The sequence below is a fragment of the Anabrus simplex genome, chromosome 1 (genome assembly GCF_040414725.1).
Source record: "Anabrus simplex isolate iqAnaSimp1 chromosome 1, ASM4041472v1, whole genome shotgun sequence".
NCBI classification, from domain to species: Eukaryota; Metazoa; Arthropoda; class Insecta; order Orthoptera; family Tettigoniidae; genus Anabrus; species Anabrus simplex.
This window is the reverse complement of record NC_090265.1, coordinates 887,072,844-887,088,212: the sequence shown is the minus strand read 5'-3', so window position 1 is coordinate 887,088,212 and position 15,369 is coordinate 887,072,844. Positions and strand designations below refer to the sequence as shown.

General features: G+C 37.0%; 1 protein-coding gene across 2 annotated transcripts in view; it reads left to right on the top strand.

Moving 5' to 3' along the window:
- The window catches only part of LOC136857690 (hemicentin-1), a 509,109-nt gene that overhangs the window by 133,617 nt on the left and 360,123 nt on the right, over positions 1-15,369 (top strand). For both annotated transcript variants that reach the window (XM_067136543.2, XM_068225274.1), the window contains exons 9-11: positions 834-955; positions 6,312-6,440; positions 14,373-14,492. In XM_067136543.2, coding sequence (XP_066992644.2) covers positions 834-955; positions 6,312-6,440; positions 14,373-14,492 — 371 coding nt within the window. The remainder of the gene's footprint in view (positions 1-833; positions 956-6,311; positions 6,441-14,372; positions 14,493-15,369) is intronic.

Here is a 15,369-nt window from a genome sequence, read left to right as displayed (position 1 = left end):
GGGACCAACGGTTTTGGGTGGAGTAACTCTTTAGTTAGGTGCTGGTGGATTAATGGAGGAAATACCACTGAAGTCGAGCAGGCAGCATCCGTTCTCCAGATTAGGGGTGGCTACATAAGGTATCTGTTCTCCAGGTTAGGGGCGTCCTCATTGAAATCTGGCAGCTAAGTATAAAATGCCTTTGGGTGCGGTCAGTGGTTCATATCAAAGAACTAGGGATTACCTCAGAAGCATGTCCATTTCTTGTGTCTCCAGAGAGCTGCGAGAAATGGATGGAGGTCAATGATCTGCGCATCCAAGGAGCTCCTTGGATAAATATTACGGAAGAAGAAGAAGAAGAAGATTATTTTCATCAAACCTTCCAGCATCATAGGCACCGTCTGATCCATTCAGCTTGGCACGTAAACTTGATGATGGCTGTTTGATTACCAGTGGTCTAATGAAGCCTAGCTTCCTGTCTCTGATGTATGGGTACACTTGGCTCCTTTTTGATTAGATTCAGTTATGTAATATTCAAGGATTAAAGAAGTTAAAATTGTTTGGACCAATAGTTTTGGCAGGCATCATATCATATGTGTTGTTTCCTCTGTTTTTTCCAATGTTAAAATTTGTTCTCTTAGTAAAATCTCAAAGTTGGTTTTTCATTGTCCATTGATTCCAAATAAAGCATCAACAGCATAATAATGAATGAAGTTTTACATTTATCTTTCAAAATTCCCCATCTGTCTCTTTTAAGGTTTATTTGTAACATTTGAAATGTGGCTGAATAAGTCTGGTACACGAACAACTTCATGTTTCATGCTGAATTTCAGCTACTATGCCTTGTGTTACAGACAAACTACTCACGTTCTTTTGGAGCTGAGTAATCTGGATGAATCTGCTCAGGGCACGTACAGCTGTCGTGCTAGCAATGTAGCTGGAAGCTCATTAAAGGAGACATCAGTCATTGTTACAGGTATGTTTCAGAACTCTACTATATATTTCCTGGCAATCAATTATAATTACGTCTGAAAAGATGGATTGAATTTTAAATATTTCTGTTCTACATTTGTAGTGATGACTAGGGAGCGGATTTTTATGTAATTACATATTTTTTTTTGCATAAGTTTTAACGCAAGTTACGAAGTTCATTATTACTATTGTGCATCCCCAAGTGTAAAAACTGAATCTTATTTCACATAAAAACACATATTTTCACATTTTTAAAATGTAAATACATATTTTAAGAACAACTATAATAAGCACATAAATCGGCAGTATTTGTTGATCAATAAAATTTAAAATGCTTCTGTGTTATAAAACAATGCTCATATTTTCGTTGTTACAATTACGGTATTGTTTTTAACAGTGTATTTAACATGATGTATCTGAATGTTTCTGCTATTTATGGACTTCTCTCCATAAGTTCTAAAACTTGCTGGTCACTGGCTACGTCGTTACATTTAGACAGCGATTTGATTTGCTGCACAAGATGTTTCCTTGCATGATGTCATTCCAACTCTTTATGAGTCAGCCTTCTCGGGTTTTGTTTATAGAATATCAGCGAAAGGCAATCACGGAGAGATAAGGTGACGTAATTCCGTTACAACATGAGAAACTCAGACGAATATTGCCCCACCATTAGGTAGTGGAATTTCATCACTCCTAAGAGTAAGGTTAGCTGTTAGGGTCCATATATCATTCCTGTGGTCGTGTGATTTTGTATGGATTTATAAGAAATATTTCCTTCAGTGTACGCTGCTATTCTTTTTATTGAAACAGTGATTCACCGTAAATGCGTTTGTCGTAACCTGCAAAATAATGCTAAAAGAGAAGTCGAGTACAAGGTCGTGTCTTCAACAATATGTAGTGGAATTTAAAAGCATTTTCACTACCGATGGAAAAGTATTTTGCCAACCATGTGGTAAAACAGTACGTGCAGATCAACATTCTCAAGTAATCCAGCATTTGTCTGGAAATAAGCATACTGCGGCTGCTTCGCGTGTGCGTTCGCGACAATTACTAATAGCTGAACCAGCTACTTCAAATGCAGGCCCATCTAAATATTCCCAGTATTATTTAGATGTGTGCAGAACATTTGTTTGCACTGACATTCCTCTTGGTAAAATAAATAATCCGGGACTGAGAAATTTCCTAACAAAGTACATTAATTTTGAGCCTCCAGACGAATCCACATTAAGGAAAAACTATCTCCCAAAATGTTACGAAGAAACTTTACAGAGAATTCGGGCAGTATGTGATAGCGAAAAACTGTGGGTGAGCATTGACGAAACCACTGATTCAAGTGGCAGAAAAGTAGGAAATGTTGTAGTTGGTGTGTTGAAGAATGACAAAACTGCTTGCGAACATTCTCATTTGCTAGCATGTAAAGAAATGCTTGCTGCAAACCATGTCACTGTAGCTAGGTTATTCAATGAAGCCATGCACTTACTTTGGCCAAAAGGTATAAAATACGACCATGTATTGCTTTTCCTTGCTGACAGTGCAGCTTACATGAAAAAAGGCAGCCAAAGGCCTTTCTGTGAGCTTTCCGAAAATGATACACGTAACTTGCGTTGTTCATGCTCTACACAGGTTATGTGAAACTGTGCGGGCTCAGTATCCTCAAGTGGATAAATTAGTGTCTAATGGCAAAAAAGTCTTCGTAAAAGCACCCTCAAGAATCGATCTCTTTAAAGAGAAAAACCCGGATCTTGTGCTTCCTCCTCTGCCTATTGTTACGCGGTGGGGTACCTGGCTTAGCGCTGTGGTATACTACGCAGACAATTTCAAAAGTTTTGCATCCATTGTGAACGTGCTAGATAAAAACGATGTGTCGTCAATTGAGATTCTTCAAGAGATACTAAAAGACAGCTCTTTGAAAAATGATTTGACTTTTATATCTGCCAATCTAAGCTTCTTGTGTAAAACTGTAGACATACTTGAAAAATCCACTAACCTGTTGTCCGAAACAGTGAAGGAAGTGCGCACTGTTGAAAATAAATTAGATTCCCTCCCGGCTTCACAGGTACAGGGACTGTTACAGGTCAAATATCAAAATTTGTTCAGGAAAAGCAGAGGATTTCAAACAATGTGCCAAATTTCTAGTGTATTAGAGGGTGCTCATGTTGGCGAAATTGACAGCGTTATTGTTGATGACACTCCTCTCTTTAACTATGCTCATCTGACTTCCTGTGATGTGGAGCGATCGTTTTCGCAGTATAAGGCGTTCTTTAGAGATAATCGGCATGCATTTGTGATGGACAATTTGGAGATGACCATTGTTGTTCACTGCAATTCTGAGACTACTTCTAGCAACTAATATTCCAGCGTGTGATGGGTGAGTACGAACTGGTACTATTTTTTCAAAGATGATAGGTTGCTTTTGCCTTATTTAAACAAAACATTACCTTTTAAAAAATAACCATTCATAATATCTACTCTGGCATATCAAAAATTAATATACCATACAGCACGTTTCCATACACAGACACCATTTTGCCTTAAGGAGCACGTTTGGTAGCACCATATTCTAATACAAAACATTATACTTATTTACTTCTTGAGCGCGAGTAGTTATGTGATATTTAAAGGAAAATAATTTCATTTTTTTATCACATATTTTAAAGTTTTTCAGCACATAAAAAATAATTATTTTTCACATTTTTAGCACATAAAAATCTGCTCCCTAGTGATGACATATGGGTTTGATAGATGTACATATTAAGAATGCAAATGGACAGTGTCATACCTATTGTTTATTTCAAATATGTTTAAATTTTTATTTATGTGCCAGGAGAATCTACTGTAATCTAACTTTAAGTTCTCCAATAAAAATAATATTATTTGCCTTACGTCCCACTAACTACTTTTACGATTTTTGGAGACGCCAAGGTGCTGTATTTTAGTCCCACAGCAGTTCTTTTACATGCCAGTAAATCTACCGACATGAGGCTGACGTATTTGAGCACCTCCAGATACCACTGGACTGAACCAGGATCGAACCTGCCAAGTTGGGGTCAGAAGGCCAGCGTCTCAACCATCTGAGCCACTCAGCCCGGCACTTTAAGTTCTCTAAAGGAAAAGATGGCTCTTGAAAATGAACCCAGGAAAGATAAAAAATTATTGATTTATAATCAGAATCAAGTACATTATGAACAGTAAAATCAATTGGTCGCAACTCCTTTTCCACACCACTGCCATTAAGGTGATTTCCCCCCCCCCCCCCCCCAAAGAAAGAAGGCATGTTCCTTTATGCTTAAAGGAGATTCCAAATACCAATGTTCACATGTGTTACCTTCAGTTTTGAGGTATAAGTTACCCCATTAAAAAAGTTCACTTTTTTCACTTCCTTTCACACTCCCCGCCCCCTCCATTAAGTGAATTTTCCGGGAAAAAAATACTTGTTTCTTTATTAGTAAAGTATCTTCTAAAAACCCATTATCACAACTGTAACATCTTCAGCTTTTGAGATATGTGTCCTCATAAAATGAATTCAACTCCTTTTCACCCCTGACCCCCAAGAGGACTTTCCCCCCAAAATGCATTTTTCTTTGTTTTTAAAGGAGATCCAAATACCAATTTTGACGTCTGTATCAACTTTAGTTTTTATTAGATGTAAGTATCCTCATACAATTAATTTTTCAAATCCTTCATCCCCGTCCCTTTCATTGGATTTTCCGAAATCAAAGGAATACGTGTTTCTTTACTTTTAAAGCAGATTCCAAATACCAATTTTCACGTCTGCAACATCTTTCAATTTTGATATAATAGTATCTTCATACAAATAATTCAAATAATTTTTCTGTTCTACCCCTCCCCCCTTTAAGTGGATTTGCGAAGACAAAAATATACATATTTCTTTATTTTTAAAGGAGATTCCAAATGCCAAATTTCACGTCTGTAACCTTCAATTTTTGAGATGTCAGTATCCTGATAAAAAGAATTCAACCCCATTTTCAGTCATTTTTATCCCCCACCCAAGTAGTTTTTCTGAAAATAAAAAAATACATGTTTCTTAATTTTAATAGAGATAAAAAATACATTATTTCACTTATGCAGCATGTTAAGTTTATGAGATATACTGTAGACATGCTCATTTTAAAATTTCACCCCCTTTTTAGTTCCGCTTAAGTGGAGTTTCAGAAAACAAATCACCTATGTTTCTTTACTTTTACAGGAGGTTCCAAATACCAATTTTTATGCCTGTAACATTTTATGTTTCTGAGATATACTGTAGATAAAGTCTTTCAAAAAATTCACCCCCATTTGTCACTCCTGTTTAACCCCCATTAATTGGATTTTCCGAAAACAAAAAAATATGTGTTTCTTAATAAAGGAGATCCCAAATACAAATTTTCAGGTCTGTAATGTCTTCAGTTTCTGAGATATAAGTATCCTCATTAAAGGCATTCAACCCCTTTTCCACCCCTCCTAGTGCTATTTTCCAAAAACAAAAAAATACATGTTTCTTCATTTTTAAAGGAGATTCTAAATACCAATTTTTACATCTGTAAACTTTTGAAGTTTTGAGATATAAATAAACTCATTTAAAAAATTCACCCCCTTTACATCCCTTTAGCGATAGAATATCAAAAATCCTCCCTTAGCGAGCACCTACATTGTAATATAAATGTGTCCTCAAAATTTAATTTCGTTATGTCCAGTAGTTTTGGCTCGGCGATGATGAAACAGTCATTCAGTCAGTCAGGACATGTTCTTTTATATATATAGATAAAGTTGAATTTCAAGAAGGCAAATTGGAGCAAATATTCATATACAGGAAGAGGAATTAGGGATTGGAAAATTTATCAAGGGGAATGCTCGATAATTTTCCAACAACATTTTAAGAAAAGACTAGGTAAACAATTGATTTGGAATCTGCCACCTGGGCGACAGCTCAAAATACAGATTAATGATATTGATTGGTTTTTACCTTCTTTTCTTTTTATCAAAGGGGATTTTCAGAAGATTGTCGCAAACTTCTTTGAGTACAATATGGTAAGCCTGTGAGCAATCATTGTTGTATCTTATGAAAGACGAGATTCCAACTGCAGCGATTTAAAGAACTAACATTTTCAGGTCAAGTATTAGCAATACCTTCCCCACATCTGCTCCACTGTCAAGGATCGCATGTCCATAGTCTGGCCGGGGATCAAGTCATCAGCTCCATACGTATCCTTTGTAATCATTGATTCCCACTTTCTTTTTCTGTGTAATGTTGCATGTGATGTTTACACTATACATCAGAATACTTCATTTCTGTAGTGCTGTTATACAGACAGCTCTGCTGATAATAAGTTGTAAGGTTTAAGAGAATGAACTCTGTACAGGTCCTCCTCCTCGTGTGAAGGTACCAACTAAGATGACAGCACTGCTGGGTCATGCAGTGGTTCTCAATTGCTCAGTGGAGAGTCAGCTAAACTACAACTTGTCATGGGGTCGACTTAGAGATGTAAAAGGTAAGTCATTCATACCTTTCTCATAATTCATTTTAATTAACGTAAGTTATTATCACTATGTAATGGACATTTAAAAAAAAATTGAAATACAGTATAACACCCCTTCAAACAAGCTAGAATTGTCAGCAGCTTTGTATTATGTCAACTAAAATCACAGCTCTACTTGTTACAGTGGAACCTCGATTATCCGTTCCCGGAAACTACACTTTCTCAGATTATGTGTTCAAATTACGTGGTCCCGCGAGCATCATCATTAAAACACGTAAAAATCCAGCATAATTCATTCCTCGAAAAAACAATTTCCCAGATCAGCCGTCCAGAAATTTCAGTCCCATCAACACTAAATCCTCGATCAAGCATTTTTCAATAAACTGTATCTCACAAAAGGACGACTATGGCATACTTATGGAACTTGGCGTTAACACCCCGTCATTGCAATAATTAGAGCAGGTACTGTACTGGAAAAGTGATCGGTGGTGAACTTGCATAAGGGACCATCTTAGCATCGCGTTTGGGTGGTATTGTTTAGAGAATCTCGGAAATCATAAAACAGAGAGTGGCCACAACAATTGTAAGGAGACACAGCGCATTTCGACAGCTCTACTTGAAGACGGAACGAGTTTCATCAGATGTTCGCACTTTACTTTTTTCGATTGTATTGCCGAACAGGTTTTTGGCACTTTCTTCAGGGCACTGTATAGTAACTGGGCTTTCAGGCCTGAATTGATACTGTTCATTCTTAACACAAATCTAGTATTTTAATATTATCATGTACAATTATATTATAGAGACCAGAACAGATGTTGCACCTTACATACAACCAACCATGGTAGATCTTGGGATTGCCTATTACTGTTTTGGTCCTAGTATTAGTCTGGGAATTTTACATTTTCGTGTTAAAATGTCAAAAATTACAGTCGTTTTATTTGCGCATGTTACATTTAAATGGTTTGTATAATTTTCATTTCGTACTGACATGTACAGCGAGCGTGCTTTCCAGATGAGCTTAAGGTCATAAATAATCGCAATTTCTGAAGTTTTGATGAAACTTTTTTTCTCTTTCCATTTTGATTGGATTAGTGATGGGCAAAATTGAATACAACGCATTCAAGAACTTTCGAGAATCAATACTTACATTCAAAACCATGTTCTCGAGTTCAACATAACTTTTAATAAATGTCGATGTAGGCCTAATTTACGTGGTACAAGATTACAATTACAATGGAATATTAAGAAAATAAGGGATTTCACCATCATGTTGGACGCTTTTGTATTTAATGTGCTTGATTTCATTAGATGAGAGAATTGAAAACCGCTTATGGTCGATTCTTGTTTGGCTTGACGGTTTTGATTTTTCGAAGAGTTTCCCTAATCAAAGTTGCTGCACTGAAAGAAGTTTTCAGGGGAAACTGACGAAGTTTCCCCTATAAAATTGAATATAAAGAATCAAGATTTTGAACTCACGTACTGGTAATTAATGTTTGATGCCGGTTTCGAGGTCTAACTTGCCTGCCTCTCATCTGGAGGACCCGGGTTCGATTCCCGACCAGGTCAGGCATTTTTATCCAGATATAAGGGCTGATTCCAGGTCCACTCAGCCTACATGTTTACCTTTAATTGAGGAGCTATCTAATGGTGATATGGCAACCCCGGTCTAGAGAGCCAGTAATAACGGCCAAGAGGATTCGTCACACCGACCATATGTCACCTCGTCGCTTGGCAGTCAAAGGCCCATTGGGGCTGTAGTTTGGTTTGGTTTAGGAGAGTTAAATTATAATTATACATATTTCACTTTTGTGATGTTCAGCCAAATTGTTGATGGTTTTCTTTCATTCCCGGATTTTCCGTTTTCCCGTGTTGTACGTTTTATTTTCATGGTCCCTTCAAAAAAAGGAGAATCGAGGTTCCACTGTATTTGTAACATATTATCAACTGTTCTTTAATTTTATGTACATTGTATTTTTGTGTTTAACCAAAAACCATATAAAATATGACTTGTAATAGAAAGATATGTGTAACTTTTCAATTTTCATAGGAGGATCACTTTTCATATTATTATTATTATTATTATTATTATTATTATTATTATTACTATAGCTAAGAAATTGTATCTTCTTCTTCTTCTTCTTCTTCTCCATCTACTTTGTGGCCTCAATGTCTCCATTCAGTTTGGTTTTAGGCCTGCCTCTTTATGGCCTGTATAGCATATTGGCCCAGCATTGCTCAGGATGTCCCTGTTGACTTTCAGTGTGTAGCCTATCTGTGCAATTGCATTGAACTCTGGTCACAGTACATCTTTAAACTACCATAAACAGCTTTTATGCCTTTTTTTGTCTATATTATTGTTGCCTGAAATGGCTTTTTTGGAGATCTGTGTCAGAAATCACAATCATATCTGGTAACACCAACTGATTATCTCCACAATGTTTATTTGGCATCTACCTCTTTTGCTGACAGAGTTGTAATGTAACAGGCCAGGCAATTGTGCATAGAGCATAGACCTTTGATTTGAGGTGGTTCTTCATATAGCAATCACAGGTGAAACCTGTCTTTATTCAGTTCACATTCATCTCTCTGATAAGTTTGCTATCGTCAGTGATTGCAGACCTAAGATATTTAAACTTTTTCACTCATGGTAGATCCTCACTGTCAACTTGGATTATTCTAATTTATTGTGTCATTTTCATTTTTGTCAACTTGCAGACATGTTGTATATATCAGTCATCCATTTCTGGATTTGACAGTGGAGATGAAGCTTGTTTTCAGTGGCTATCATGACATCAATGTAGAGAAGGATCCAATGTATTGCTCAATGCATGTCTGTTGTAATAGTATCCTTCAGAAAAATGAATTAAAGTGATGATAGGGCCAAGCCCTGGAGGATGTCAACTGTTGTGCAGAAGTTATTGGATGTTCCTGCATCAGCTTGTGGATGTAACTTCTTGACACTGCATCATGTAGCATTGAACTGACAATGTACTTTCGGACACCATGTTGTTGAAGTTTCAGCCAAATCCATTCATGTGGTGCACAATTGAAGGTCTTTTTGAGGCTGAGGAAAATGAGATAGAATGGTTTGTTCTCCTCATGTTTCTCTTCAAGGAACTATGCAGCATGGATGGTTGTGCTGAAAATGTCCACAAATCCAGCTTGGGTTTTGGTCATTTTGATGATCTTGCATCTGAAGATCTTCATCATATGGTTCAGAAGTTGAATCAGGTATAATTCTTACTTTTACTAGGAACTCTCTTCCTTTGAAGGTGAGTACAATGACACTTTGTTGCCAGTCAATCAGCAGAAACACAAAAAATGGTTTCTTTAAAGCAATTTCTTTGTTGCTTCTGTTCAAATCATTTTGTTAAGATCAGTCTACACCATCTGCTAAAAGGATAGGAACATGAATAAGAACACATAATAGGATAAACACAATGGCAAGTCAGCATCCAAAGAGGGAGTAATGGGAAAGGAGACAGGAACAAACAGCAAAACAGGCAGTGTTCTCCCCAGGACCTTTTTAATGGGCGCACCACCCGGTTGTTTTTACAGACCACCCGGCTAACATAACCTAGATGTGTGCTAGTTACATTATTTGAACACATAGTTGAGTCATTGGTTGTTTCAAATTAAAACATAAATACTGTGAAACTGTTTATTTAAATGATAAAAATTCATTGTTGTCAGCATAATTACATTGGAGTTTAAGTGTTTTGCTTCACTATAACATAGTGTTGTGCGTGAGCGGCTCTAGGATTAGCGTAGAATCGCTTGCGAGCACTCGTCTCGATTCCGTATGACGTCACAAACCCGCACGGCACTCCACAGCAACGGAGTGGCCAAGCACGATGATACACGATTATGAATGAGCAGTAGAACACCAGAAGTTCAAAATTATCTGTCAGTACTTGAATTAATAACGATTGTAACGAATTCCATGCAATACACATGGAAGAAATACACTGTATAATATTGGCCAGGATTGTTAGAGACCATTATAAGAACGAGATGGTGATTGTGGTATATTAGTAGCATTCTAAAACACAAAATTCTAACTACATTCTCTCATTATAGAAATACATTTACGAATCAATTGGAGAGGATTATCTGTTGCAGCAGCATTGTTAAAGTCATGCATCCCAATGTGATGCTTGGTACCGGCATCCTCCCAGTCACCTTGGTGAATTCATTAACAGTGTTATACTGATAAAAATAATGTTGTCTTTACGTACCAGTAACTACTTTGGACGGTTTTCGGAGACGCCTAGGTGCCAGGATTGTGTCTCATAGGAGTTCTTTTATGTGCCAGTAAATTAACTGAGGCTGACATATTTGAGCACATTCAAGTACTACCGGACTGAGCCAGGATCGAGCCTGCCAAGTTGGGGTCAGAAGGCCAGATCCACAACAGTCTGAGCTGCTCGGCCGGGCAACAATATCACTAGCAGCTACACAGAAATTACTGACATTCAGTCCTTCCATACTTAATTTCATGAAGTGGTAACGCGAATACCACACTAATATTTGAGATTATCCTAAGTTAAGATTTAACCGAGTTTGGGGTTTTGTTCATTATTTTATTTTTGATTTGAAATGTATGTACTTCGCATATATTGAACCATATCATTGTCTTGGAGTCATTAAGTGTTATTTTAAACACACTTCCTTCGTTACATCACGATTTCATTCCCGCTAGTTTCGTTGTTACAAGTAATTTTACGAATGGTCAGAGATACCGACGCGTATTCCCATGGACTCGATTCCGGCGCAGTGTCCATTTCCAGGCATAAAACTCAACTCGAGACAGACTTTCTTGACTCCACTCCATCGCTAGCTTATCACAACATTTTACCAAATACTTCAATACAATATTTGGTATTGTGCATTTGCTGTGGCAGCCATTTTGATGGAAAATATCGATTTACAATCGAATATGAAACATACAAATCGATAAAGTATGTGTTAGTGTTCAGTGTCACCAACTTAGTTGTTTTCGAAGCAAATCAGTTTGTTCAGCGTTCTTTTGGTTTCTTTAACATTTACTACTGCTAACAATGAACTTCGGTTGAATTATAGTTCCAATTTAATTACATTTTAACTATTGTTGTCAGTGTTTTCCATTTGTGCTTTACTTTCTAATTCATCACGAATATTGGTATTATTTTCAATCTCTTGGCGGGAATTACCTAAGTGAACTGCCCGTTTCATTTCTTCGTGTTTTTGACGCCAAAATTCTGTGTTCTCAAAATGAGCAGGAAATCTCGTCAAACATCTACTCTTGTTTCTTTAAGAAAGAACCTAGTAAAAGTAATAATTCAACACCAGGAGAGATTTTCGAAAAGGACATTGCTGAGGCTGGCTCATCTGGTGAAGTGGAAAGTATTCAAAATGAAAAACCACAAGTGAAACATTCTTCTAAAAATGGCTTATTGGGCATCAGCAATGACTGGTTTAAGCAATTTATGTGGTTAGTTGTGAAAGAAAATGGTATGTTTTGTTCCACATGTATAAAATGTTCATTGAAGAAACCGACAAAGAAGGAAGTGACTTGGGTGACTATACCATGTGCAAGACTTCGAAAGGAGAGTTTAGTTGACCTTGAACAAAGCAAGCTGCATACTGATTCTTGTTCAAACTTAAGTGAAAGACGTGCGTTCGAAGAAACTGGATTTGGGCAAATAGAAAAATCAGTTTCTATTTTAAACAATTTACAGAAATGCTTTTCTCGGAGCCCTGAGATCAATGTATTGGTTGGCAAAAAATGAGCTACCACACACTACATTATACGGAAAATTGCTCAAACACTGTGAGGCTATGGGTTGTACGTATCTAAAGCATCTTAATATTGGTGATAATGCTAATTATACTTCAGAAAGAATAATGCATGAGTTACTTGATGTTATAGCTTCAGAAATTAGATGTGAAATATTAAAGAACATACATTCAGCAGATTATTTCAGTGTTCTGTGTAATGAAACTACAGATATTTCTGTACTGAAGCAACTTATTGTGTACATAAAATATGTCAACCAACTTGAAAAAGAGGTTAATGTAGTTTTGTGTCAAACTGCAACATCATTGATGGTAAAGCTGAGACCATAACAAATAAACTAACTGAAGTCCTTGAAAATGTAGGGTTAAAAACTTGTAATTTGGGAGGTCTAGGATCTGGTGGGGCAGCTGTCATGATTGGTAAGCAAAAGGGAGTAGCAACACTGCTAAGAGAGAAAACAAATGGACTCATGTTAAACTGTCACTGCATTAACCACAGATTGGCACTTGCTAGTGCCGAGGCAGCAGCTGAAGTGCCTTATTTAGTGAAGTTTAATGACATTTTAAGACAACTCTTTCTTTTTTCAAAATTCCTCAGTCAGGATGGCTGGTTTAACTGAAATCCAGAATATCATGGACAGCCCTCAAATTAAACTAAAATTGGCCAGTGATACTAGATGGTTGTCTCATGACTGCTGTACAGTCTCTAAGAAGATCTGTGGTGAGTGGTATTGTTGCACTTGAGAGGCCACTGAAAGGAATGATATTACAGCTGAAGGCTTAAGCAAGTTCATGAAGACATACAATTTCTTAGCTGCAATTATGATGCTTTCAGATATCTTACCTCTTCTGTGCACATTGTCTAGAGCTTGGAAAACACAAGATATTGACTTGACAGAAATTGAGCCAATCTTAGAAGCCACAAAACTCAGCGTCTTACAATTGAAAGACACTCCAGGAAATCGTTTTCATAGTCTGTCACAATCTTGCTGGTGAATGGTCAGACTTCCACATCACTTATTCAGATGTCAATGTTGTGACCTTCAAGACAACGATTTATAACAAGTACATAGATACTGTTATCCAACATCTAGAACACAGATTTCCAGATATGTCCATCATGTTCTGCTTTTCAAGAGTGTTTAATGCAAAAAGTCAAGATCAGAATGAAGCTTCTGAGTTGCTTCTTGATTTCTACTCTAAAATGGAAAGCCCTCCAGTCATAAATTACAATAGCTCTAAACTGGAATGGTCTGTTGCATCAAAAATGTTCCAAGGAGAGTCCTACATTGGATTAAGACCTAAACAAATAATGATGAAGTTTGCAACAACATGCAAGCTTAAGGAATCTTTTCCAAATTTAGCAAGACTAGCTGCTACTGGACTGTCCATACCCGTGAGCACAGCTGAATGTGAAAGGGGATTTTTGGCTTTGAAGAGAGTTAAAACCACTTTGAGGAATTGTATGAAGCCAAGCACACTCAACAATTTGATGCTGATTTCACTAGAGGGACCAGACTCAACAGAATTCAATTATGTAAGAGCTGCAGACAACTGGGCCTCAAAAAAGAAAAGAAGAATCAACATATAAAATGTTATGCTAAAAGTAAATTCCAATTTTTTAATGGTAGAAAAAGATATATCTTATTTTGTCTTGTTGGTGATAACAGTGAAATCAAATTTTCAGTTTATGTTTACCTCTCTGATATTATTGTTAATCCAAGCATGTGCCCCACCTATATCAACCAGAGGGGAATAAACAAATTATTTATTGAAATTTTATCACTTTTTTGAAGTAGTATTCCCCCATCCGGCTACTTATTCCTGCCACCTGGCTGACAAAAATTTCTGGGGAGAACACTGACAGGGAAAGGACAATCTCCACATCTTCATGCTGTCTTCACAAAAATGAACACTCTCCTCATGAGTCCCAATTCTTCTGAATCCATTTCTTTGCGGCCACTGATGAGCTCGTTTCTGCTTCCAGCTTCATCAGAAGGACAGTCTTCAACATTCATTAAGGGGCCATCTTGTCTGATCTTCAGTCATGATGTGGGATGTGTGAGATATGAAAAAAAGACAAATACGGGAAAATGAAAGAGGAAAAAGACACCTTCCACATTAAGACTGATAATCTGTTTTAAATTCTTTACTGTATTATTTCAGGAGAAATGTATCCTGTCATCCAGGATTCACGAGTTATCAACCTACCATCTGGAGAACTTACCATTGACCTAATAAAGCGAGATGATGAAGGATGGTACAAGTGCCTCGCACAGAATACAGGTATGCAGCATAGTAGACAATGATTTGATGATTTTTTATGATTACCATTCCTGAATTTTCTAAATTTGTTAATATTAATTATAATTGGATTTGAAATGCAAATGTAGAATATGTTTGAGTCTTTGAAATCTATGAAAAATGTATGGTGTGGAAAGTGTATGTAGTGCATTAAGTGGGCCCATGTAGAAGGCAATGGAGGCAGCCATCCAGGTACACCTAGTTAAATATCTCCAACGAATTTATTTAATTCTGTGCAAGTATCTTCAGGGGCTTATGGACTCTAGGAAATCTTCACCTCAACACTATACTCTACATTCACATCAGATCAATTTACCCAGGTGTAGACTAAAAATAATTCAGAATTTCATACCGTCTTTGGAATAATACCTTTTAATATAATTTACATTTTCATGAAAAGTGAAGGAAAATGTCTACTCATCTCACACAGGGACCGATGACCTCAATGTTAGGCCCCTTAAAACAAGAAGCATCATCAGCATCTCACACATACTGCCATTTCTGGAAGTATTTGTCTGGAATGTGGTACTCTATGGGAGTGAAACATGGACAATAACTTCTGCAGAGAGAAAAAGGCTAGTCATGCTTTCCATTTTAGTGCATTGTGTTCTGGTGTTAAAGCTCATTTTCTGCAGTTCGTTGAAGTGATTAAGTGAAATGGTGGATGATCTCTGTGGCTGAAGCAACACCAACCGCATCACATGAACCCCAGGAGCTCCAAATTCCTCATCGAAAAGGCACTCGTACAACCATGCACAGTGAAGGCAGAAAAATAATAGCCAGCATGGTGAAATGATGTGGCTCTAAAAGGAGAACCACCATTTGATACTCCTGTTTAGCAACTTTCTTTGTGTTTCTC